General features: G+C 48.3%; 1 protein-coding gene across 2 annotated transcripts; it reads right to left on the reverse strand.

The window, feature by feature from the left end:
• Positions 1 to 391: 391 nt before the first annotated feature.
• LYRM9 (LYR motif containing 9) lies at positions 392 to 18,595 on the reverse strand. Of its 2 annotated transcripts, none has more exons than XM_023653082.2 (4): positions 18,484 to 18,595; positions 5,523 to 5,662; positions 3,842 to 3,934; positions 392 to 2,924 (listed from the first exon to the last, which is right to left on the reverse strand). In XM_023653082.2, the coding sequence occupies exons 2-4, from the start codon at positions 5,646 to 5,648 to the stop codon at positions 2,907 to 2,909; spliced, it is 237 nt and encodes a 78-aa protein (XP_023508850.1). In that variant the 5' UTR covers positions 5,649 to 5,662; positions 18,484 to 18,595; the 3' UTR covers positions 392 to 2,906. The 2 variants fall into 2 exon arrangements, with proteins under 2 accessions (XP_023508850.1, XP_070082538.1); XM_070226437.1 differs by lacking the exon at positions 18,484 to 18,595 and adding an exon at positions 8,885 to 9,167.
• Positions 18,596 to 26,490: the final 7,895 nt, after the last annotated feature.

Below are 26,490 nucleotides of genomic sequence, written 5' to 3' on the forward strand. Positions count from 1 at the left end.
CCCTGAGGAGCCAGTCAGGGCAAGGAACTCCCTCCCAAACCCTGGCCAGCCTTCACTCATGTCTCTCCTGCTGTTAAAGGCCTGGCATACAACCAAGCCCGCCCTGCTGACTCGGGAGGGAGCCCCTGACTTCAGAGGGGTTGAACAACAGGGGGAGGGAGGGAGGGAGGTTCAGCCGTGGGACTGGCCTGGAACCCCTCAGCTTGCCCTAACCCTGGTGGGGTAAATCTGACCTGATCCACTGGTGTCTAGCAGTGGGACCAGCGCCGGGTCATCCCCTCTGAAGAATGATGCCCCCTGGGCAGCTTTCTGTCTCCCTGTCTTGAAGTCCTCAACACCTGGTATGACAGCACATAGTAGAGAAGAACATATGTCAACAAGACACCAGAGCTTTCACAAATTAATGTATTTACTTCATTATTTGCTAATCAGTTGACTGCACATAGCTGTATCTGAGTCACTTTAAGTCATAATTGCGAGGACAATAACACAAGCTAGCTCATCCAGCTGGCTGAGAGTCCTTGGGGGTATTCCAGTGCCAGGGTGGCTTCTCTCTGCATCTTCTGGCTGCTCTGCCCGCTCTGGCCAGTTATCAGTTATGCTGACATTCCCTGCTGCTCTCTCCTTCCTTTTTTCTTCCTCCCTCCCTCCTTTTTTCCCTTCCTTCTCTCTTTCCTTGATTTTTTTTTTTAATGAATTAAGCTCTTTTATTTTTTGCTCAGGAAGATTCACCGTGAGCTAACATCTGTTGCCAATCTTCCTCTTTTAGCTTGAGTTAGATTCACCCTGAGCTAACATCTATGGCAATCTTCCTCTATTTGTATGTGGGTCACTGCCACAGTATGGCCACTGAGAGACGAGTGGTGTAGGTCTGTGCCTAGGAACTGGGCTCGGGCCGCTGAAGCGGAGGGCACAGGACTTAACCACCAGGCCACAGGGCCAGCCCCTCCCTGCTGCTCTCCTTTCCCTCTCAAACCTGTGGTGTTCAGTAGATTCAGACAGACCTGGCTACTAAGCTTTGTGACCTTGAAAAGGGGCTCGACCTCTCTGAGTTTCCATCACCTTGTATGCAAAGCAGGGGTCCCTAATAATTGTAGCTGGCATCAGCCTTGCAGCTGGCTCCCCGTTCCGGGTTCTGGGTGAAGCACTTGTCACGTATCAGAGCTCATTACTCCTCACAGTGGCCCTGTGAGGTAGGTACAATCATCACTCCATCGGGTAGATGGCTGAAGGAGGCTGAAAGAGGTAAGTTACCCAGGAGCAACTTGTGTGGAACTGGGATGCGACCCAGGGCTGTCGCTCTCCAGCGACTGGAGGCTCACCATAACGCACACAAATGCTTCCTCCCGCCTCCCTCCTTTCCTCCTTACAACATGGCAGCAAAGCAGAGAAGGGCCAGTCAAGACAGATGGAAGGGTCACAGAAGCCTGAACACATCGGCATCTACTGCAGCTGCTTCGGGGTTCTTCCCTGTCTCCTGCAGCACGCATTTCCCCACTTCAGGACACTGGAAACTCTGTGAAGGCAAGGACAGGGCTTCACGGAGGGATGGTGTCAGGAAGAGCAGCTGCTTGGCGGACTGCTGAGCACGGTGCCACTGTGAGGGCTCGGGGGCTCAGGGTGAGAAGCAGGGACGGGACAAGCCCAGAACAAACAAGTAAGACCCAACATGGAGTGTGCTGGAGCTGCGTGGAGCACTGCGGGGGCAGAGCAGGGAGGGCAGAGGACAGCCTCCGCAGAGGGGTCTCTGCCAGCACCGCCAGGCATCATGTCCCATGTTAGGCTCCTCAACGTCATCTCATGTACCCCTCACAGAGGAGGAAACTGAGCCCGAAGACAATGATGAGGATTTTTAGGCTGGTTAGTTTTAAAACTACAGATGAGATTCAGGCTCCAAGGAGTGGAATTTGTTTGCCCCTTTGTTGGGAAACATTTACATTTCTAAGGGAAACCTCTATCTGTGAAGATGCCTCCCTCTCTGTGCCAGGAAGAAGGGGGGATGGTCTTATCTCTAGAAGCTCTTAATCAATGCCAGAGGCAAGAACTTAAGTTGGTTACTGTCTGGCAACCTCATGTAACTGAACCCCCCCCCCCCAAATCCTCCTTTGTCTTTAGCCGAGGATAAAATTCAAGCGGTGACTTCTGCCATTTACTCAATCCGGTTTGATTCTTATCTAAAAGTTGTGGGACCGCCAAATGGCCAGACCATACGGGCACTGATACCATTTTAACTTTTTTACATATTCTTTGTCTTGTAAAGAGATGACTCACATACCTATGCCTTAAATTTAGCCCTAACCCTCAACTCGGGGCAGCAGCAGGAGCTCTGACTGCCCGTGGGTCCTGTCCCCATGCCAGCGGGGGCAGCAGAAGCAGCGGCAGCAGAAGCTCTGACTGCCCATGGGTCCTGTCCCCATGCTATTCCACACTATTCTCTAAATAAAAGAGCACTACTGCCAGATCTTGAGAGTCTAAGAAATCTTTCTTTCGACTCCTCGGCTCACCGACCCCGCATCAGACAACACCTCCGAAAAGCCGCGGAGCTGGGATTCAAATCCACATCCGTCTAGTTCTAAAACCCATGCCCTGTGCTCTGTACAGGCTGCCATCGGAGGGGACACCCGCTCCGGGTCTCAAAGAATGACGTCCAGAATAAAGGAATCATTTTCAGAGCAAAGTGAAAAACACATTCTCCCCAAATTTCACATCATAAGCAGCTGGAAAGCAAACATAAAGGATGCTGGGGCCGTCTGCACAAACGTCAGCTTCTCCAACCCGATTTCCTGCTCTCAGCCAACAAGGCCGACGGATCTTCCCAAAGCGCCGCTGCTGGCGAACTCCAGGAGAGGAGAGCTCTCCCAACCTCAGTGTCCTCAGGACAGCGTCACGCCTCAGGCCCTGGAGTCTCAGTTTTGTTTTTTATACTGCAAGACAGAGAGATCATTAGAAGCAGGCGAGGGAAGCCAGCAGGGGAGGGAAGACTGGGGAAACCCTGAGAACTCGGGCATCCAGGCCTCGGCTGCCTCCCAAGGGGCTTCAGAGGGGGTGGGACCCAGGCAGCAGGCACCGGATGGTCTAATCTCTGGTTGGCGCCTGGACCCTCTTTCTTCTTTATAAGAAAAGGAAGCTGATGGGGTTGGGGAGGGAGGATAAGAAAGACACTGAGGACATTAGAACTGAACACGGTGGCGGGCCCATCCTTCTCTTTAAGCTGAATCTTGTTCAGAGAAAAAAAAATCTAGGTTAGAAGAGGACCCTCAGAAGCCACCTAGTCCAACCACTGAGTTTAAACAAATGAATCCTGGACCCCACACCTGGAGATCCTGATTTAGAAGGACAGGGAGGTGGGGCATGTTCTGATACCAAAGTGTGAGGACCAGCAAGCCAGTCTATATTCTTGACGTCCTCCCTTCCTCCACCAAAACAGATACTTGAATGTTTCCTCAATAATCCTGCCTCACTACAAATACCCTCAGAGATGGGGAGCTCACTACCCCCCAAGACAGTATTTCCTCTCTGAGTCATCACAAGGCTGCCGCCCGTCTTGGCACTACTGCTTCCAGGAAGATTGTTCTCTTCCGCCCCATCTCAGCTTATTCAGCCTGTCAGGCAGAAACTTCCCCTTAGGGATTGAGGGTGCCTCCCTCTTTGCAGAAAACAAGTGCAACCAGAAGGGCATCGGCCATCAGCTTTCCACCCTGGAGGAGGGGAGCAGCTGGCTGGAGGGGTGTCGCAGCACTGATGGTTCTCAACTGTGGGGCAGGGGCGACCCCTGGTGGTCACATAGATCACAGCCATCCACACCCCAACTCGCAGGTGGAGGTGGGAGCCAAGCACTTACTTTGTTCATGATCCAGTCGGCATCTTCTATGGCTCTTTTAATAATCTGCTGGATTCTTTCAGGGTTGTCCTCATCCGAATGAACCCGGAAACCCTGGAGGTTTAAGCATAAAAAGAGACAACTAGGCAAAATTCACAGGACCGGCGGCTTCAGAGCACCAGTCACGGCCAGGCACATGGCAGGGCACTTTATACTCAGCACGGCTCTTACCCCTCCAGAGACTGTTAGGATGACTCCACCCAGAGATGAGGAAACAGAGCCTCAGAAATCCCAACCTGCCGCTAAGCAACGGCACCAGCATCTGAATCCTGGTCTATCTGACTACACAGGGCAACTGGGAAAAGGAAGACTGGCCCCCCAGTCACCCCCAAATCAAGCTGGACCCAAAGGTTATCAGGCAGCGGGGGTCTAAGGGAAACTTCCATCTCTCTGCATGGCTTCACAACAGGGAAGAACAGGGCTTCTCCTGACCCAGCTGGAAAGCCGAGCAGAGAGGCAGGGGCGCTGGGGAGGTGGCTGGAAAATCCAGCCAGGCCCAACGCACAGCAATGCAGGGCTGCTGTTTGCTTTTGACCAGATGTTCACCCTTGAGAAGCAACGTGAGATTCAGCTTCACTGGTGTGGCACTTGGGGCCCTGCAAAGAACTGGTCCCTCTTCTGCCCTGTCACTCTTGACCCACACGTCTTCCTGCCTGTCTTTAGGAGTCCCTCAAACCCCCCGCTCCAGGAAGCCCCCCGACTCCCTCCAACAGCTCACCACTCATTTTCCCTGTGCCCACAGCCCTCTGTTACTGTCTCTATTTTTTTTACTTTCCACATTACCTCTGTATTCGAGTTTTTAACTTTTTATTTGGAAATAATTTCTAACCTACAGAAAAACTGCAAGAATAATAAAAAAGAATTCCCTCCCAGAATTGCCGATTGTTATCATCTTGCCACATCTGCTTTATCTTTCTTTATAAGTGTTTGCATAAGAATTTCTGGAAGCATTTAGAAGTTGTAGACATGATGCCCTGCACCCCTGAACACTTCAGTGTGTACTAACAATGAGGGCATTCTCTTACGTAATCACACTAATCAAATTCAGAACATTTAACACTGATGGAACACTAGCATCTAACCTATAGCCTACACTCCTATTACCTGAATTTCTCCAATAACGTCCTTGATAATAATTGCTTTTTCTGGTCCAGGATACACCTGGGATCACTCATTACATTTAGCTGTCGCATCTCTGTAATCCCTTTTAAACCAGAGCAGTCTTCTGCCTCCCTCTGTTTCATGACATTGGCACGTGTGATGAGTCCAGGCCAGCACGCGCTGGATGGCCCCTCAGCTCAGGTTTACCCGATGCTTTCCTGCAACTAAATTCAGGTTGTGCATTACTGGCAGGAATGCCTGTCAAAATGATGTTGTGTCCCACACTTTACTTTCATTAGCCATTTAGCTCCCTTATTCAAGCCCTGGCACAAGACTGGCATGCTGGGTGAGGCATCTCTGTTTCCTGAACAGAAACCAGAGAGAGGAGCTGGGCTGTCCAGCTCTGGTTTCTGGTGGCTTACGAAACTGCTGCCCACCTGAAAGACCATCCCTGCCTCCTGCCCCCGGCCCCTGACCCTGTGATAGGCGCCCTGTTACGGGAAGCCCCCCCTACCCCCAGCCCAGGGTACCCTGCTCCCACCTGCCTGACAGCGTGTTTGTAATGTTCCTGGATGCCCTTGGTTGGCAGCTGCCGGCAACAGCGCAGCAAGTATCGGTACAGCTGCAGTGGCCTCTGGACCAACTCTGCCCCTGGGAGAGGAGCCATCGGCAGGCGTGTCCCTAGAAAACACAGAGCATCACTTCTAAGGCATCAAGTCCATCCTTGGCCTGGCCCCCGGGTTCCAGCGCTCTGTGAAGAGGCTTGATACAGCACGGACACCAGGTCCCCTTCATGCCACACCCCAAGACCCAGATCCTGAGCTCAGGCTGGCCATTCAGTCCTGCAGATGTCTCGGCCCAGAGCAGGCATGCAGGGACCAAAAGCAAGATGTGCAGCCTCATTCTGGCATCTTCTTTCAGGAGACCAACTTCAGGTGGCAGGTAAGGAGGTGTCACTGACAGGCAGAGTGGGGGGGACAAGCAGGAAGACCCTGCATTGCAATCACCAAGAAACCAGCTGACTGAGGCAACAGAGGGGAGAACGCCCAAAGGTCTGAGCCTCACTCCTCAGAGTGTGGTCCCAGACCAGTAGCATCGACATTCCGCAAGAGCGTGTTAGAAACGCAGAGTCTCACCCCAAACCTACTAGACAGAACTTGCATTTTAGCAAGATGCCCCATAAGCTCCTGCCTGGACCTCTACCACTGCATTTTGCTTGGGGTCCCTGCCTCCAGCCTGTCGCTCCCCAGTCTCCTCCACATTGATGCCAGAAAGTGAGCTTTGGAACCAGTGTCCTAGGCTCATCCCACAGTCAGCCACAAGGAACTTCTCCCAGATCCCCCAAACCAGCAAGTAGGCCACCTCTCAGTGTCTTTGCACATGCAGCCCCCTGAGCATTGAGCTCCCTTCCCTGTCTCCTGCATGTGAGGAACTTGCGTTCATCCTTCCAGGTCCTGCTCAGTATCACTTCCTCTGGGAAGCCCTTCCTGACTGTCCCTCCCCGGGGTCTGCAGTGCCCTGTTGGTGGAGCGGTTAGCGCACTTCCCACACTGCTGGGGATTCATCTGCTGCCAGGAGCCTGGCCCGGCCCCAGCGCTGCCTGCCCTGTTGTGGAACTGACTGAATGGAACCTCTTATCTCCTGTGTACAGATTTCCCCTCTCTGAGAAAGAAGCTCACTATGTTCCAAATGAAGGAGCTAAAAGACCGAGATTAAGTGACTGGCCTTAGTTTCAAAGTAACATAAAAAGAACAACAACCCCATCCCCCTCAAAAAAGAGAACCAGAATACTAAATCTAAGAGGTCCGTAAACTAAGAAAGAAAACTTTAGTTGCTGGTTTCAGAGGCTCCGTCACTCCATTTCCAGCATATTATCTTCCTGGCAGCAACAAATGTCTGTCTTCACAGCTATTTGCCAATTCCTCTGGATACTCTGGGCTCTCGCTCTGACACTGGGGCGGGGGGTGGGGGGGGGGGGGTGGGGGGGGTGGAGAGGCAGTTGTCTGCCACCTCCATCCTTCCTCCTTTTTGGTAACAGCCCCAGATGTGTGACTGGAGATGTGTGATTGGAGATTGCGCTGGCCAGGTCTCGGCCCCCAAGGCCTGGGTGGGGCTCCACTCCAGGCCTGACCAATCAGAGCCCTGCATCCACGTGGTTGCAGAGATTGGTTCAGATGGGCACAGGATGGTCCAATCAGAGCGAATCTCAGAACCTCTGCAGGCATGGCTGGAAAGGCCTCAGCTCTTTCCCTGTAGGCTTGATGCTGAGAGGACTCGATCCTCTCTCAGGGCAGCCATCCTGCCTCCTCTTGAAGTCTGAGACTGAAGCCAGGCAGCAGAAGGCAGAGCTAAGACCACGAGTGAAATCAAGTCTGAAGAATTCATTAGAGCCCTAAAACCACCCGCCTCAAGGCAGTCTCACCCCTAGACTTTCAGTGACCCGAGCCAATTAATCCCCCTTGCCAAAGCAGCTTGGGTTTGTTGTTTTGTTACTTGCAACCGAAAGTCCTAGCAGATGGACAGGTCTTGACCTCCCAAATTCTACTTCCACGATGAGCTCTCACAGTTCCAGCTCTTAGGGAAAGCGCAAACAGGGCAGGGCCCCCAGGAGCATCAACCTGCCAGTCTGACCAGCCACTCTTCAGCCCAATAAACAGAGGGGAAGCCCACACAATGGGGGCAAAGACATTCAAGGACCACCACAGAGGACGTACCACTGAAGTCCCCAACCCGATGGGCAGACTCCACTGGCTTCCCCAAACTATATAAAGTGCTAATCAAATATTGTAAAATGCTAGTCGTGTAACAGATGGTTACCATCTGCAGACTTCAAAATTAACATTTGGAAAGAGTACAACTTTGTTTCATTACTTAAAAACCCAAGCAATACTTAGAAACCAACCCAGCAAGTATGGGCAGGAGATTATTTTCAGCTCAATTATAATACTTAGTCATTCTCAGTAATAACGAGCAGAGAAGGCATGTGTGGGTCCACCTAGAAGAGTTAAACTAAAAATGTTTTAATTTAATTTAAAGTGTGGGCTTGCTATTACTTAAGGGGCAATGAACCTCACAGCATCATTGCTAAAACTGTAGTCAAACCCTGTGGCCCTGGGAACGCTCACGTCGCACATGCCGCTGTTTGGACCTGAGCCTGGCCTCTCCACCTGGGCCCCTGCCTCTGTGAATGCACCTCCATCTTCAAGGCAACCAAACCAAAACCACCCCCGAGCCATTCCAGACTCCTCCTTCTCCCTCAGTCCTCACGCCGCTGCTCTCTGAGTCCTATCAAATTTTTACCTTGGAATGCCCCCTCAAATCTGTCCCCTCCTCTCTCCTCTCGCTTTCCACCATACATCCTTGCCTCAGACATTTACCATAGCTCACGTGGAAAACTGCAAGAGTCCCCAGCAGGTCTCCCTGCCTTCCAGTCTATTCTCCACTCAACAGCCAGAGTGAACCTTTCCAAAACATAAATCTCAGCAAGTCATGTCCCTGCCTAAAACCCCTAACAGCCACTCCTACCCCCATCACTCATGACAACTTTTCCCAAAATGCGGGACAAATATGAAATTATTTTAAACAGCATATGGACAAAGACCTTTTTATTGAAATGATTTCATATTTATTTGCACGTGTAATAAGAAAAAAAATCAATTATTTCATAGGTATTATGGCTTAAAACAGTCTAAAAAAATGAGTGGGCATAAAACTGATATTCTAAAATGTATCAACCAAACAAGAATGCAATTGAAACATGGGAATGACAAAAATCATGAAACTGGTACTAAAGTTTGGAAAGCACTGGTCTGCAAAATAAAATCCATACTCCTTTCCATGTTCTCCAAGGCCCCCTCTTGATCTGACCCATGCCCACCCCTCATCACAGCTCCCACCACTCACCACCAGGTCCAGCCAAACTGAGCTCTGACTGGCACACTCCACGACAGCCTGTGTCACATTTGCCTGTTATGGTCTCAGCACCGTGACAGAATGCCTGGCATATGGTAGATGCAATAGGGCTCTCCAGAGAGACAGAACCAATAGGAGATATATATACATACATATATATACACACACACACACACACAGAGTCGTGTGTCACTTAACGACAAGGATACATTCTGAGAAATACATCTTTAGGCGATTTTGTTGTTGTGCAAACCTCATAGAGTATACTTACACAAACCTAGATGGTATAGCCTACTACATACCTAGGCGGTATGGTATTAATCTTAAGGGACCACTGTCATACACAAGGCCAGTCGTTGACTGAAACGTCGTTATGCAGTGCATAACTATATATAAAGAGATTTATAAGGAATTGGCTCACGCGATTATTGAGGCTGGCAAGTTCAAATTCTGCAGAGCCAATGTCCCAGGTCGGAAGCTGCTGGAGAACCAGGAAGAGCCAATGTCCCAGTTTGAAGGCCATCAGGCAGAATTCTCTTACTCAGGGAGGGTCAGTCTATTGTTCTATTCAGGCCTTCAAGTACTTGGATGAGGCCCGCCCACATTAGGGAGGGCAAGCTGGTTTAGAAGTCTCCTGACTTAAATGTTAATCTCATCCAAAAACACCCTCATAGACACACTCAGAATAATGTTTGGCCAAATATCTGGGCACCTGGTGGTCTAGTCAAGTCGACACATAAACAGCCATCACAGTACATGCTCAATATCCATGTGTTGAATGAATCCTCCGACTCCTGCCTACAATACTCCCTCTGCTTCCTCAGGTCTCCAGATCCCTCAACACCCAGCTCTGAGGTCTGGAACCTCCTCCTGGAAGCCCTCACAGACCCACTACCCCTGCCACCATGGTTGGTGGGAGGTCTTTGGACACCTCAGACATCCCTCATCACCCCGCACTGCTCTAGTTCAGGCTTCCTCACCTCTCACCTGGATTGCTGGAAGTGTGTTTACCTGCCCTTCAGCCCCTTCCAGCCTCCTCCTCAGGGCAGTCACCATGCTTTATCTAACTTCCACTCACAATCTTCCCATAGTGGGACACAACATGATAGCATGAATTATTATTACTTTAATTGTCTAAGATATAATAACAACGTTGTAGTTACATGGGAGAATGTCCTTATCCTTAGATGCAAGTGGAAGTATTTCAAGGTGATGTGTCATCATGTCTGCAGCTTACTTTCAAATGTTCAGCGAAAGACAACACAGAGAAAAGACAGAGGGAGAAACACAAAGCAAATGTGGCAAAATGTTCGGATGGTGTTGGAACGGCAGGTGTGAGGGTGGACGTTGTGCTATTATTTTAACTTCCAGATATTGTGAAAATTTTCATAACAAAAAGTTATTTTAGAAAAATCCTTCCACAGCTTTCCCATCACCTAGTGGATAAAGTCTTAAACTCTAGGCTGACACCAATTCCTAAAGGCTCCTTCCCCGCCCAGATTTAGCCCTCATCACTCCTCCAGGCACAATGACCCTCCACCTACAGTTCCTTCAATAATAAGGGCAGTCACCATCATCACCATGATTACCACAGATGCCTTCCTGAATACCTACCGTGTGACACGTACTATTCTAAACAATGCACAGAATTAACTAATTTTCATCCTCACAGTAACTCTCTATGAGGGTACCATTATGCTCTCCTTTTACAGATAAAGAAACAGAGGCAAAAAGAAGGTGGGAAATTTGTCCAAGGTCACAGAGCTGTGAGTGCAGAAGCCAGGATTTCCACCCAGGAGGTGTGGCTCCAGAGCCCGTCGTGGGTACTGCCTGGAATTCTAGCCCCATCCCCACGTGGACTTCTACTTGTCCTGTGGCGGACATCTGTGGTTCTTCCTAACAGCCCCCCGCCCCGTTTCTTTCTAAGGGGTGACTCCTTCCCATAGGGTTTGGCCTGCTGAGATTCTCACTGGTGGCTCCACCTCTCCAGGCCACAGGGAGAGCATGAGACCCAAGCTAGGTCAACTGAGCGATCGATCCCCACCTCTGGAAAACGTGTTCTTGAAGAGGGTTACAAAGAGCCTGAGAATGCGTTCGTGCCCCTGGCAGTAGTGTGTCTGATCAACCTCTTCCTGCTCTGAGCTGTCCTTGTAGGTCCTGCCACCCGGCCTTCCAGAAGTGTCTAGATTCCTGCCCAGTTCTCCAGCCTTCTCCCCAATTCTGTGAGCTCCTAACACTCTTTCAATAAATTTCTTTTTGGTTAATTCCTCCTCTCCTCTTGCCTCCACACACAACTAGACTCTCTCTCACCCTTACCTGTTTGCCCACATCTGCTGTAGCTGCTTCATCAGCAGGAACCCCGTGCTCCAAGTGTTGGCCTCACCATCTCCTCACCAGACCACACTTCCACGAGGGCAAGGACCCTGTCAGATTCCTCCATCTCTGCTCCCTCAATGCCTAGTACAGTACTGGGCACACAGTGGACTCCTCAGATGTGCTTGCTGACCAACTAACCTCGAAGTCTGACCAATCCCAACCTGAGATGTGGCTGAGACAGTCCTGTGCTTCTGTCCACTATGAAGTGATGACCTCTGCCCTCTGCAGGGTCCTCCACGCCCTGGGCACTCCTGGCTGTTGCCTCTGACAGAAGCGCCCTCCCTTTTCCACCCAGTCTACTCCAACCTTTCCTAGTCTCCTTGGCCTCCCTCTAACTCACCTGCAGGAACTCCCCGCAGGCAACCGACACCCCCTGCCTCCCACAGTCTGGAGAGGCCATCAGAGAACAGCCTCAAATCCCCTCCGCCATGAAATTCATCCTTACCCGAGAGCCGACCAATGTGCTAAGCACGATACTAGACATTTTTACAACCACCCTGTGACAAAAAGCATTATCATCCCCATTTTGTAGATGTGGAAACTGAGGCCGAAAAGTGAGCTGACATGCCCACGAATACACAACTAGAGAGTGGCAGAGCTGGGATGTGGACTCTGGCTCCAACTCCAGTGCTCCAACCTCCCTGAGTTCCTGAAGGAGAGGGGCCCCTCCTTTTCCCAGGCCCTGTTAGGCTCTCAGAGCCTCTCTCCTGGATTAATCCAACACCATTCTGAAGCATCTCCTCTTCAATCCCTCCCTATGCTCAGCCAGAAGGAGCTTCTAAAAGCAAAAACTTCATCTTTGAGTCCCTTGATATCCTTTAATGGTGCCCACAGAACAAACTCTAGGGTCATCAGTATGTGCGGCGGTGTGTGTGGGGGGGAGCTGTTCAAGGCTTATCCCAGTCAATCGCCAATCTCTCTCCCATCTGCAACCAAGTCCCACCCCCATGCTCTTCCTGGCTCTGTCCCCTTTGCTACTCCCAGCGTCTGGCACACAGCGGTCACTCAATAGGGGGGTGTCAAATTGACTCCTCCCTCTCCCCAACAACTTTGCGGCCACTTTTCTCTACCTTGAAGACTGAGTGGCCCAGTGAAAGCACATGGGCCCCAGACCATGGCCAGACTGACGTGAGGATTAAGTAAGAGAGCATACACGCCTGGTTCACCAAATATGAGGTCCCTCTCCCCGCCCCTTCTCCGCCCCTGGAAAAGCAGCAAAAGGGAACGCAATGTGTTCTGGTGCCCTTTCCATGCTTCTGTCCAAAATAAGAACGGCCTGCTGGGAGACGCCCCTGGTGCAAACTGACACTGGGAGACACTTGTGGATTTCACGGATTCCATGAATTCCATGTACATCAAAGAGAGAAAACACATCTTTCTTTTAATTAAATCAAACTAAAGATCAGGTGAAATTTATTTAGCTTCTTCCAGAATCAGCACTGAGTTCGGTTATTCATCCTGCAGCCTTTCATGAATTAGCAAGTTAGAGAAACACCTAAGGCCACGTGGCTTGGCTCAGAGGGGGCTCTCGGTGAAAGGTGGTCACTGAGTGAGGAGAAAACCGTCCCAAGCAGGCAGCCTTTCAAAACCAGGTTCCAGGGAGTGAAAGCGACCTTCTCCCATCCTACGTAAAAGAACTCTCTTTTCCACAGCCCTGGCCAGGAGGCATCAGCTTTTCCCCCTTACCATGCTCCCCGGTGCATGCATGGAGCTCATGACCTCCCCAGTCCGAGCACCCCATCTTCACACAGCCTGAGCTGTCCAAAGTCCTTTAGGTTCTGAGCTAAAATCCGCTCTGGGGGCTGGCCCCGTGGCCGAGTGGTTAAGTTCGCGCGCTCCGCTGCAGGCGGCCCAGTGTTTCGTTGGTTCGAATCCTGGGCGCGGACATGGCACCGCTCATCAGACCACACTGAGGCAGCGTCCCATATGCCACAACTAGAAGAACCCACAACGAAGAATACACAACTATGTACCGGGGGGCTTTGGGGAGAAAAAGGAAAAAATAAAATCTTTAAAAAAAAAAAAAAATCCGCTCTGTAAAATTCTATCCCTCGGTATGAGCTCTGCCCTTTGGGGCTAAAGCCTGCCCTAGGCTACCCCTAAGACCAGTCTTTCATTACTCAAAGTCAGTTATCCCAGCCCTCAGTACCTTCTCCAAGATCACCATCCTGCGGGTGCCGTCATCCCCCAGTGCCTCTCCATCCCACTCACCCTCCTCTGGACACACAAGGAGCCTCATTGTCGACCTCACTCTTAAACGTAGTGTCCTGTGGGAAAACCAGTTTGCTTGCGTTCTGACCAGCTCATGGGCACTGGAGTTCAGCTGGAAATTCAAAGAATGCAGCTCAGGCTGCATTCTCTGCTCCAGCCCTCACGTGGCCCTGGCAGTCAGCTCAAAGGCATCTTTTTTCCCTGAACTATTCTTAAATCTGTTTCCCCATCTTGTATTTTATTAGTTCAGTCCAGAGCCACAATCTGTCAGGGGTGCCTGATCCTGTCTGTTATCCAACTCAACTCAATTCAGCACAACAGAAGCACAGACACAATCACATACCAGGTACAAATGGGGGACAAAGAGAGATTAACCCCAGCAGGCTGTGTCAGTCACCCATGCCATTCAGAGCATCTAGCACGTGTGTGACTCTGGGCTCAGGCCTAGGACCACAGAGATGGATGGCCTGACGCGTCCCCTAGCTCTCCCACCCCGAGCCTTCTGCAAAGCTGATGGCATGTCTTACCACCTACCATTCAGGAGTGATTCGTATGTACCAGGTAGGTGTTGAGAGCTTACATGTGTTATCTCATGTGTCCTCACAACAATCTTACAGAGTAGGTATCATTAGCCCCATTTTATAGATGAGGAAACTGAGGCTCTGAGAGGATAACGTGCCAAAAGCCACACAGCTAGTACACAGGCAGGTCAGGAATCAAGCCAACATCTATGTGATTCCAAAGCCCATGTCCATGGGTGCTTCTAAGACCACCTGCCATGTCCACATCTGAGCCATCCGCGAAATGCTGCCCACAAGGGGGCTAAGGACCCCACAGAGAACTCTCCCAGGCCTCTTCAGGACCAGGTCCATGCACTCACGAAAACACCTGACAGTACTATTATCCAGTACTTATTTTTCAACCTTCTCCATAAACCCTTGCTCCATGCTTTTTGGAAACCCAAGGATATCATTTACAGCTTCCCCTCGCAGGTACCAAGATGAGAAAAAAAGGCATAAGGCTGATGTCAACTACACAAAGAAAAGGGGCAACTAAGGAAATGCTAAAAAAGCTCTTAGGAGACCCAAAGGAGAATATGACAGCACAAAGGAAAAGAGCAAAAATAAATCCACACAGGGAATTTGCTGGGAGCCAAGTGGTATCACCAGCAGAGATGCTGAGAAACAGGCCTACAGCCCCACTTAACCCCACCGTCTTTTCCCTAACTTGTGTCCTGACATAGGGCACCTAAAAATAAGTGAGAAAAGTCATATATCAAAAAAAGAAAAGAATGGAACGACAGAAAATAGCCAGAAATTATGCCCTTTGGAGCACTAATACAAGCTAAATTAAGCTGCACAGGCCATTGTTTAAACATGCAATTACTCTTCTGGATGGGGACGTCACAATATAGGAACGGGGGGGGTTTGCTCCCCCAGCTCTGGGGCTCCCGCGGGCACATGCACGTTCTCCCAGACTCGAAGTGGGGCAGCAGTCCTTGCTCCTCCAGTCCCCCTCCTACTCGGTCAGGGCTCTCAAGACCCATCTCCCCAAACTCCTCACCCCACCACTCCCGCCACCCCACCTTCATGCCCCTGGGCACTACCTCGGTTCCCAGTTTGTAACAATGCCTCCCTGGGACTATGCACTACCTCCTAATCAGTCTCTCTCGACAGTGCCACCCAAGGACACTTCCTAAAGAACACACCCCGTCATTCTCCTTCTCGAAAACCCGTGGGGAGTGTTCTTTACCCACGACCTTCCGATACCTGGTTCCAACTTCTCTCGTCAAACTCGTCTCCTGCCGTCCTTCCCACACTTCCTGCATTTTAGCCACAGACTGAAATTGGAGGTTAAGTTCATGGACTTTGGGATCAAACAGTCTGTGTTCAAATTCTGACTCCATCACTTGCCAGTTGTGGGACCCCGGGCAAGTTTCTTAACTTCTACCTTAGAGTCTGTTGCACATCTGTCAACGGGGCAACTAATATTTCCTACATAGAATCATTTGAGGGTTAAATAATGCTCCTAAACCACTTAGCACAGAGCCTGGCACCTACTACGTGCTTACTATCAACTGCTGTTGTTAATAGCATCTCTGAAACGTGTGTGCTCTTCAACACCTCTCTTCCCCCTATGCCGAACTCGTCAGCGGCCTCAAGAATTCCTCTTTATCCTTAAACATCCAGCTCCTACATCACCTCCTCGAGGCTCACACCCCATTGCCATCCACACTCCTGTAACAGAGTCATCACACCGTACTGTCATCATTTATGCAACAACGTGATGGAGGAGCCTAGAGCAGGTTTTGATGACAAACAACTCTGGTTTAGGAGCCTAACTCTGCCATTTACTAGCTGTGTGGTCCTGGACAACTCACCTGACTTCTCTACACTTCTGCTGTCTCCTCCGTAAACTGGAGAACAAAATGCACACCTCATGGCGGCGGGGTAGGGTTGGGGGGTAAGGATCAAGCAGCTAACATAAGTACCGCACCTAGCACAGGGCTGGGGCACATACCAGGTGCTTGAACATCTTACTGTTTGCTGCTCTACCTGGCTACCTGTGCTCCTTGCTAACGGCAAACTTCTGAATGACAGAGACTATATTGTATTAGTCACATCTCTAGAGTTAACAGTCCGGAACATAAGAGAAGCTCAGTAAATGATTGTTTGTTGATTGTGTGTTGACTGATTCCCATTTATCAGAGAAGAAACTAAAGCCAAGAGGAAGGTGACTGCCCTGTAGTCACAAAGCCAGCAGGTGGCAGAGCCAGGCCTCAAACTCAGGTCCTTCGGCTCTGAATCCTCAGCTCTTTCCGCCACACCTGCTGTCTCAAAGGCTAAGGAGCCACCCTGAACATCACAGTTGTCAGCCCAACCCCCCTGCGGCTTTACCAGTTCAAAGCAAACCTGGCGAGCTTCCCAGCCAGAGCAAAACAGGCAAATCATACAAAAGGCAAACACCCTGGTCTCAGAGCAGGTCAACCAGCAACCTGAACTGAATCACTGTGGTGTTAAGACTGCTTTGTGCCAGGGGCCTCCCAGACATAGGCCACAACATACCACTCTGGTTTGAAGGCAAAAGAAAGGAACTGAAGTACTGGACATGTACCAGGTGTCAGACACTGGGCTGGGTACATCCCTATCACTCCCACTTTTAGGAAGAAAATTAAAGCTCAAGGTCACAGAGAAGTAGGTGCATGCCAAGCTAGGCTTCGTACCAGGTCTGCCTTCCTAACTCAAGCTCTCTCTACACACACCCAGAGCTAATCTCAGAAGACCCTTGAGCTGAAAACTCCTGGTTGGTCTTTGTCCTCTCATGTCCCCCTCCCTCTGGCCTCCTTGCTGGTCTTCACATTCCCAACCACTCTTCCAGGCACCCACATGGCTCATCCCCCCGTATATCCAGGTCTCACTTAAGAGGCCCTACCTGACCACTCTATAGTCCCTTCTATTTTCCCATGGCACTCTTCACCACCTGACGTATACATAATTGTTTCTGTTTGTATTCCCCCACCGGAATGTCAGCTCCGTAAGACAAGGGAGTCTCTTTATTTTGTTCCTGGCTGTATACCTAGAACAGTACAGTGCCTGACACATAGTAGGCACGTGTGTGTGTGCGCGTGCATGTGCTGAAACAGTCATTGAGCACCAACAAGGCGCCAGGTGCTAGAGTTACAGGAACAAACAAGGCAGCCCCTGACCCCACGGAACTTACACATTAGCAAGAGATGATAAAAACCAATTATACAATTATAATTACCACAAAGTGGAATTCAGGTCCCTGAGAGACTGGCTCACGGGATCAAGGGTCAGACTACTTTTCTTGGGAAAGGCACCTTAAATCTGAGGTCCGAAGGAGCAGGATTTGGCTAAGTGAAGGCGGAAGTGAAGATAGAGGGATGGGGAAGGCAGAGAGCGCAGCCTGCAGGAAGGCCTAAGGGAGGAAGGGACTGCAAGGACTGCCAGGCCCACAGGAGCCCTGGGAGGCAGGGAGGGCAAGAGCAAAGACGATGCTGTCCAGGAAGGCAGGGCCACATCCACAAGGGTCTGATAGGTGGTGAGGACTTAAGATGAGTCCTAAGGCCCATCACTTGATCAATGGCTAAATAAAATGTGGGACATTCATACAGTGGAATATTGTTCTGTGATGATCAGAAATGAGGTACTACGGATACATGCTGCAACATGGGGGAGCCTCAAAAATATTACTTTAAATGAAAGAAGCTGTCACAAAGGACCAAATATTATCTGATTCCATTTATAAGAAATGTGCAGAATAGGTAAATCCATAGAGACACAAAGTAGATAAACGGTTGCCTAGGGATCAGGGGAGTGGGAGATGGGGTGGGGGGTGGGGCACTAAAGGAGGGGTTTCTTTTGTGGTTGATGAAAATGTTCTAAAACTGATGATGATGATGGATGCACAACTCTGTGAATATACTAAAATACGTCCAATTGTGAGCTTTAAATGGGTGAATTGGATGCTATGCAAAACAAACAAAAGATTAGAGCTAAGGGGTTTCAGCCGCGAAGTGACTTATCTGTTATGCAGAAGCATAAATCGCAGCGGGAAGGTTACTCCAGGTGAGCGCGCTCGCGGGTGCTCGGGCCAGACGGGGCCACGTCCGCTTTTTAAAATGGGGAAACTGAGGCTGCCCGCGGAGGTGCGTGCCAGACGGCGGACATTTCACTAGCACGCGCGCGGCAGCCCTGGTTCGCACAGGCGCCCGGAGCCCCCGGTCCTCCCCGCCACCCCGACCCTCCCCGCGTCCCCGCGGCCTTCCCCGCGCCTCCGAGCCACCCCGGCGAGGCCTGCGACTGGCCACCCGGCTCTCCGGTCGCACTAGCGGGACAGGGAGGGAGTCGGGGCGGCGCACGTGGCCGCTGGGTCCTCCGCCATCCTCGCCAGGCCGCGCACTCCCAAGCCCCACATGCCCAGCCCGCCCCGCAGCCCGAGCGGCTCCAACCCCCGCCCTCCGCCGGCGCCGCGCGGCTCACCCGCCTCCGCTAGGGAACGCCAACCCGGGTCGCGGCGGACACCGCGGCACGAATGCGCCTGCGCCCCCGGCCCGGCGGCGCGCCAACCCCGCCCACAACTGTGCGCCGAGCGCCCTCTGCCGGCCGCGCGCGGGACTCGGGGTTTGTTTCGAAGGGCACCCAACACTCCATACTTAGCGGGTGCTCCTTCCCTGATCCGACCCCACCCAGTTGAAAAAGAAAGCTGTCCCACTTTACCTTAGACGCCCACTCTTCCTTCTGGCTGTTGCTACCTCGGATATAAGCCCTGAAGGCAGGCTCTCCCCCATATTCCTGAATATGGATTATTGCTAAAATATTAGGGGTGTTCCAGACCTGTGGGAAGGCTTTCTGGAGGATTTTTCCTAAACCACTCGTGTTGATGACAGGAATTATATTTGGATGGGAATCTGCGTTTTGAGTCATTTCATCAAATGACAATCCCATAACACCTGTCAAAAGAATAAATATGACAGTAATAGGCATGCTTCCTTTCAGACCCGTCTATAATTATAATTGAGGAAAAGAATACAGAATTTAAACTCAGAGCTACTGCCAGTATCATTCTTTGAAAATGAAATAATGCTGTTTTATTAAATAGGCTCTCCCTGCTCTCTAATGTTTAAAGCTAGAGTGCTTCTCTGAATTGATTTAAATACAAGTTTTATATCCTGAAAGAAATAAAGATGAGTCTTTATCTTAAGACTGTTCAGTGATGCTACTGATCTTCTCTCAGCTCATGTCTAAAAGGGAGTTAGGTTGTTAGTGGATAATATTGCTTCTGTTCACGTCTCTCTTCTCGGGGGCTTTTAAAACCTATTTGTAATGAAAAGGCTGATTTCCTTACAGACAGACTCCATGTGTAGCTGATTTCAAAGGACTACTTTTTATTATTTTTTCTCTTTCTTTCTTTTTTTTTTTTTTTAAGGAAACATTGCTCCTTGGAGGTACCTGGGAACCTATTTTTCTTCTTGTAGGATAAGAGAATCAGGAATATTTCTTAACAAGTGTTTTTTAGGGTTTTCTTTCTTTTGTTTTTTCGTAACTCCCTTAGAGTTTTGATTGGGTTTTTTCCCCTCTTCACCTAACTAGCATTCCTTCAAATCAGGCGGGGGTTTCTCCCCTGAAATATTCAGATAATTACCTCAACTCTTCCATTTATTTTCAATATGTAGACTTGGACCAAATATATCTGAAAGATACGATTGTACCCTCATAAATCAGCCCTCTTATTTACACACACATAGGCAGGGGCATCTCATAAGTGCAGATCCGATCAATAAATCATAAGCTTTTAAGGCCCTTATTAGGAACAGTCTGCAGTATCACCATCCATTCCTGTTTTCAGCCTTAGGACCACTTAATATTTTGAAGAAATTTCAGTTTGTTCTCTGGCCCCATCTCCCTTTTGTTCCTAGATCGCTGTGTTCCTGCGTCAGAAACATTGTTCCAATACCTAGATCTCATAAAATATTCAAGATGCAAGCTGTTCACTTTACCTCAGAAAGGCTCCACCTTCAGAATTACTTGTGCCTCTTCTGTCCTGACAAACACACGGGATTTTACCTTTCACAAAAATTCCTTATAAACATCCCCACACCAAGACAGAAAATAATCCGAAGTCGAATAGGCTTGGATCACAGGCTCCAACTTTCTTCCAAGTCATGATGGAAACCTAGGTTTTTTTGACAATTGGATTATAATGCTTTGAACTTGACAGCAACCTTAGGTTTTTTACAGCTTCAGTAGTAAAACTAAAGAATTCTTACCAGTCTAAAGATTCATTAAAATGACACCAAGCCCATAAACTAATGAAAACCCAACCATTCTTACCATGTCATTTTCCTTTACACTGAAATTTTAGCAAATGAACACTCTCATGTCAGACAGTGCATGATATTTACAGAAAAACAGAATTGAAAGACTTTTTAGTTGAGCAGTTTGTCACCCAAGAATTGACTGTCCAGGGTACATGTCCCCACAGAGGAGTTTATCAACTTTCCTAAGACATACATCACCACATTCTCTTGATTTCTGACATTATGTCATTTAAACTGACAACTGTGGATTTGTAACCAGTATTTGTAGGAAAAGATACAACTAGTCCTGGTACTTCTTCCAGTTTAAACCTGTTTTTAGGTTTCAAAGAGAAATGATACATTTGCATTCTCTGGTTAAATCAGGTTATTGTCTCAAAGGTGAACCATGTAAATAATTCAAATTAATTCATCACTGTACAATAGATTTAATAAGCATAGTAAACACTTTAAAGAAAACACTTAGGACCCTCGGTCTGCCCTTGCTCTCAATCCCCATTATCTCAAATTTCTCTGTGAGCAGAATGAGTGGTACCACGTTGTTCTCTTCTATTCAAAATATGCAAAGTTACTATTTACTAGTTTGTAATTTGCATGTCTCAAATCCTGCCAGAACACAGGATGAGGGGCATGGGGTGACTGGTGAATGTGCCAAAAGGGGACACCAGGGCAAAAATGGAAAACCCAATGAACAGATCTTCTCCGCCCCAGGGTGTTGCAAAACATAACCCTCACTGACTACTGAAGATTTGTTTTTAAAACAACGAAAATATTAGGTATAAAAGCTTATTTGAAATCTCAGACATGTGTCTTTTCTTCTTTAATTGCTGGATTGAAGAAGGGGATGAGCAAGGATTTCAAGGTTTTTATAAAAAGAAGTACAAGAGAGAAAAGGGTACAACTGTGACTATTTACAACATACACTTGGAGAGTAATTTATGGCCTGGATTTTAGCCTCCCTGGACCTCTGTCTCGTGTTACTTTCTGCAGCTCCACAAATCTAAACTTGCTGACTGGTATGTATCATTTTGTATTTCTTGTTGTGTTCTGTAGTAATATATTTACAGTGGCCACACGTGGGATCACATTGATGATCAGATGTATGTCATCTCTGAATCTGTCTCCACTTTTTCATCTCTTGAAAATATGTTCACTGTCTCGTGATTTCAGATTATAAATAACAGGCACACACGTACATGCAATTTTTTTGTATAAATCACATTTGGAATGGAATTTTTCCCATAAAAAGTAGAAGTGCATGCTGGATGTGTATATGGCCATATTAACAAAGGAGTGAACATAGTTAGGAACATTTTCCTTTTTTGCATTTTGATGGCATTTGACTAAAGATCCACTTTGAAATTACCTTACAGGTAATTTCATAAGGTGTAATTCTGTTTCCACTAATTACATCTGCGGCGTCTTAATATGGCCACAGATAAGAATTAAATGCCGCAGTTAATAGAAATGGAGACTGTGAGAAATAATCAACTTTGTTAAACAGGATTATTTGGAGGAAGAGGAAAGACAGAGAGACGTAGAAGGGAAGGTGGGACAGGACTGAGAAAAAAGAAAAGGTGGAAGGGAGTTATCCTTTTGGTGCGCTCCCGAAGAGAAAGGCCTGATAAAGTGAAGCAGCCCAGAAAAAAAGGGCATCATTAGTTAAGGAAAACCATTATTCATTTTGGCCAGGAAATAGAGTGTTCTGGTCAATCAAATGTGTAGCTAATAGGTGCCTTCCACTTCAGCAAATATCTGTTGACACTCTGCCATGCGCAAAACTCCACGTGAAGCTGGAATCATAGCAGAGGCCTCCAAACTCCCCGCTCCTCCCCGCCCCGCTCCGTCTTGTCCTTCTCTGCTTTTTCTTGGAGGCAGATCTGATCTTGTTACTGTCCTGCTTTAGTCCCCTCGATGGCCCCTCAGTGTTCTCTGAATAGATGTGCCAAACTCCTCACCACGTCTTACAAGACCCTGCAGAACCTCCTAGGCTTGCCTTCATGTCCCTGGCTCCCTGCTGCAGCCACAGTGGCCTTTCTGACCCTTGAATGCACCATGTTCCTTCCACCCTGCTCCTCCATTAGATCCCAAATCACAGGTCTCTTTGTCACCTTCCCCGTGCTCGACTCCCACTCAACACCGGGGCCGACAATCCTGTCCCCACAAATGGTAGCCTGTACCTTTCTCCATGGCACACGTCACCATTGATAATTATGTAGACCTTAGTTTGGATTCCCTCAGAAGAAGACTCTGAAGCAAGGATTTGAGAGCAAGTAATTTATTTGGAGGGTGATCTTAGAAAACGTCCAGCAAAGGAAGTGAGCCAGGGTAGGGAAGGCAACCCAGAAAAAGAATATTGTCCAGCAAGTTACCACCTTGGACAACTGAGCTTGATCCTGCTGGGGGGCCAGTGTGGAACACCACCTCAGTTATCCCACCCGAGGGGCGTGGGAGCTAGGGTATTTATACAGCACCTCCTGTTAGCTACTGGTTGAATGATGCTCTCAGGGGCGCTAACCCCCTGCTACTATTTCTGGCCTGCCAGGCTCGAGGGCAAAGAGATACAGATGCAGATACAGATGCAGATGCTGGCAGTTGGAAGTCAGCCAAGCATCCGCCATGGTAAGGCTCAAGGAACTATGGGTGAGGCAGTGACAGTTCTTCTAGTTACATATACATTTACATATAATACATACATATATATGTATATTGTCGTCTCCACTAGAGCCCCCTGAGAGCAGGGACTGAGTGGCAGTGTCTCACCTGTGCCTCACTTCCTGTGGCCACCATTAAAGTCACTCCCCCTTACCAACAGCCTCAACTCCCTGGTTCCACTCACTCAGGATGAATCTACCATCCACCTTCTCCAACCTGCACCCAAGCAGATTAGTGTTGAGAGAAAATGACACAACAGAGCTGATGGGTTTTTCTCTAAATTTATGATCCAGACTCAAAGACATACGGGATGCTGGCTGGGAAGAAAATGACTGTTTCTCATAACTCCCACAGTCCACCTCCGCCCTCGTTCTCAGCCGATGACCTCACTGATGAGTTAGACACCATCAGTGGAGAGCGTCTCACCTCTTCTGCTTCTTTCCTGTTACACCGAGAAAGGTTTCCTTCTGTCTCTGAAAAACCAATCCCTCTGCTGGTTCTCTGGGTTCTACCCCCGCTGCCTTCCTAAAACCTTTGCTCCTGCAGTTATCCCCTCTCTCCTGCTTCATTAATCTCCTCTTCTCCACCTGTTCATCTTAAGCAACATACCAAAGTGCTCTAGGGGCCTTGCTACTCAAAATGGGATTCATAGACCAGCAGCCTTGGCCTCACTTGGGAGCTTGTTAGAAACGCAGACTCTCTCACCCCAGACCTACAGAATCAGAATCTGCATTTTAACAAGGTCCCCAGGTAGCTCCTAGGCACATCAAAGTTTGAGAAGCACTGGGCTATTTCCCCACTCTCCATCATAGCCAGACTTTTATCCATTCATTCAACAAGTGTTTATAGAACACCTACAAGGTACCAAGCAGTCTTTTAAGTTCTGGGGATACAGAAGAAAAAAAAATTATAATTGTTGTGCATGTGTGGTGTCTTAGTGGCAGAGAACAACAAAGAAAGAAAGAAGACATGATCAGGTCATAAATAAGTGCCTTGTACTAATAATAAAATATGGTCATGTGATAGTCACTAGCCGACTACTTTCAATCGCTCCAAAGAGGTGACACTTAAACTGAGATTTAAATAACAAGAAGCCATCATTAGAGTTGTCTACACAGGCTGTCTCTCTTCCTCACTCATTCGCCCATTCATCCTTCAGGGCATACAGTTGGTTTCCATCTTCATGCCACTGAAACTGCTCTTAATAAGGTTTTCAATGGCTTCCATGTTGTCATAAGCCAGCCTTTGGGTCAGCTGACCATACCCTCCTTCCTGAAGCATTGTAAAATTAAGTCAGTCACTGAATTAGACTCTTCCTTGCCGTATATTGTTCAATGTTAGCTCTTGTTGGAAAAAAATTAAAGAATTTTCTGGGTAAGAGAAGAGAGAGCAGAGAAGATGAAAGGCGGGGGATAAATGAGATCAATTTTATTCAAGCACAAACGTGTAATTCCAAATCATTTTATTTTATGCTTTTTAAGAAGCCTTCGTTACATCAGGTGTATCTGGAAGCGAGATAGATAACTGCTTTGATCCTGCTCACAAAGGAAAAAGCTAGCTCCACGTTCCTTCCAGACCTGCCTCCCTGAGCCCCGCATTAGCTCTCAGGGAACCTGGGCAGGCAGGAGAGCTGGCAGGGGTTATGAGGCTTCCCGAAGGACCACCAGTCTCAGCTCCAGTCTCAGTCCTGGAGGGCAGGTCGGTGCAGTGAGGGATGGGGGAGGTGGAGAGGAGGAAAATCATTTGCTGGAAACTACAGAACCTCACCCAGGAGATGGATGGAAGTTATTATTAGCCTGCTGATGTACGGAAAGACCTAATTCAGCATGGGGAATGTGGCTCAGGGATGTCAGTATATAGTATACCAAAGTGTGGGTTCATAAAAGTAGAGGACAGTCTGTGAACCACATTTACCACACGTGGATTATCAAAACTCTTGACCTAGGTATTTCTTTTAATTACCAAACGCTGTTAAGACCATCGGCACGCACAGCCCCCGTGTTGCTCTAGTGCCGGATGCTGAAGCTTGGTCCCAGGTCCACACCAGGGAGACAACCACAAACATCGATGCACACATGTACCATCGTAGTCACTTGATGCCCCGACTTTGCGGCTCTCTGCCCCTCTGGATCCAAGCGCATCAGTACTCGGCTCTCTGGTTATGGGGATACAGCCAAAGGTAAAGAAAAGCTCAGAGACTAGGAGGTGTTTACAGCTCCACGCCCCTGCTCACCCCACTAGCAGAGGACAGTAGTAAAATCAAAAGAAGAATATTTCGTGACATGTGAAAATTATATAAAGTTCTTATTTCATTGTGTATAAGTAAAGATCTGTTGCAACTTCCCATTCATTTACGTGTTGTCTGTGGCTGCTTTTGTGCTACAATGGCAGAGTTGAGTAGTTGTGACAGAGACCACATGTCCCCCAAAGCCTGAAATAATGACTCTCTGGCCCTTTACAAAAAAAGGTTTGCTGATCCCTGGCCTACAGAAAGGGGAGTGGATGTTTCAGCCTTGGATTCCAGGTTCTTCGTGATGGAGCCCTGTCCTTCCTTCACAGCATTATCTGTAGTGCTTTGTGGCACATTCCTCCCGTAATGGCCATGGTAAATATCTTTTCGTTCCTCATTTAAATTTCATGCTGTCCGACCTCTGTGTTTTCTTCTTCTGGAAACCACACCCAATACTCTCAATTTGCTTTTATTTCAATTTTCACCAACCTTCAAGCAGGCCTTTCTGAATCTCTCAGCTATAATTTATTTCTCCACCCTCTTTTTTGGCCATAATTCTTTCTGTACTGTCTCATGACACACTAGTTTCCTACTTTGCATTATAATTATTTATGCACATGTTTTATTCCCTCTCTAGACTATAAACTCCTTGAAGAATGCATTGGCTCATTACAAAATTAGCATTCTGAGAACCCTGATTTGCATCACACATAAGATCTCTTGTCTTCAACAAAAAGGAGTATACTTATGACACATATAATTGGCACTTATCACACAAATCAATGATAATGGGGAACAAGGGCAAGACGGTTAATTAAAACCCACAGCAAATTCCTCCAAAATTCATTTTTGCCTTCCCTACCATTTTCCCAATGTAGTATGCACTGGTTTGTGTTGAATTCCCTTTCTGCACACTTTGGAGTTGTGGAACTGCATTGGCACTGTGCAGTTAGGGGATCAAAATGACCAGGAGTAAGTAATCCACCAACCGGCCTCCAGGAATGGAAAGTTTTGGGGCATTCTTTCCAATGAGGGTGATGAGCCTCTGAACTTTCCACCCCCAGGGCTCCAGAAAGATCTGAATTTGTGTATATGCCATTTGAAACTTAGACATGGAACAGCAATCTTTTAGCATGGCCCTGATACTCAAAAGAAGAGGTGAATTTAAAGTAAAAAATACATAAATGAAACCATCAAGTTCCCTGCACATATGTTTGATTAGGCAGGCCAAATATTCTATTGCAAACATTAATTCAACAAGAAATGATAAGGAAATAAAATAAATAT

The sequence above is a fragment of the Equus caballus genome, chromosome 11 (assembly GCF_041296265.1).
Source record: "Equus caballus isolate H_3958 breed thoroughbred chromosome 11, TB-T2T, whole genome shotgun sequence".
Lineage (NCBI taxonomy): Eukaryota > Metazoa > Chordata > Mammalia > Perissodactyla > Equidae > Equus > Equus caballus.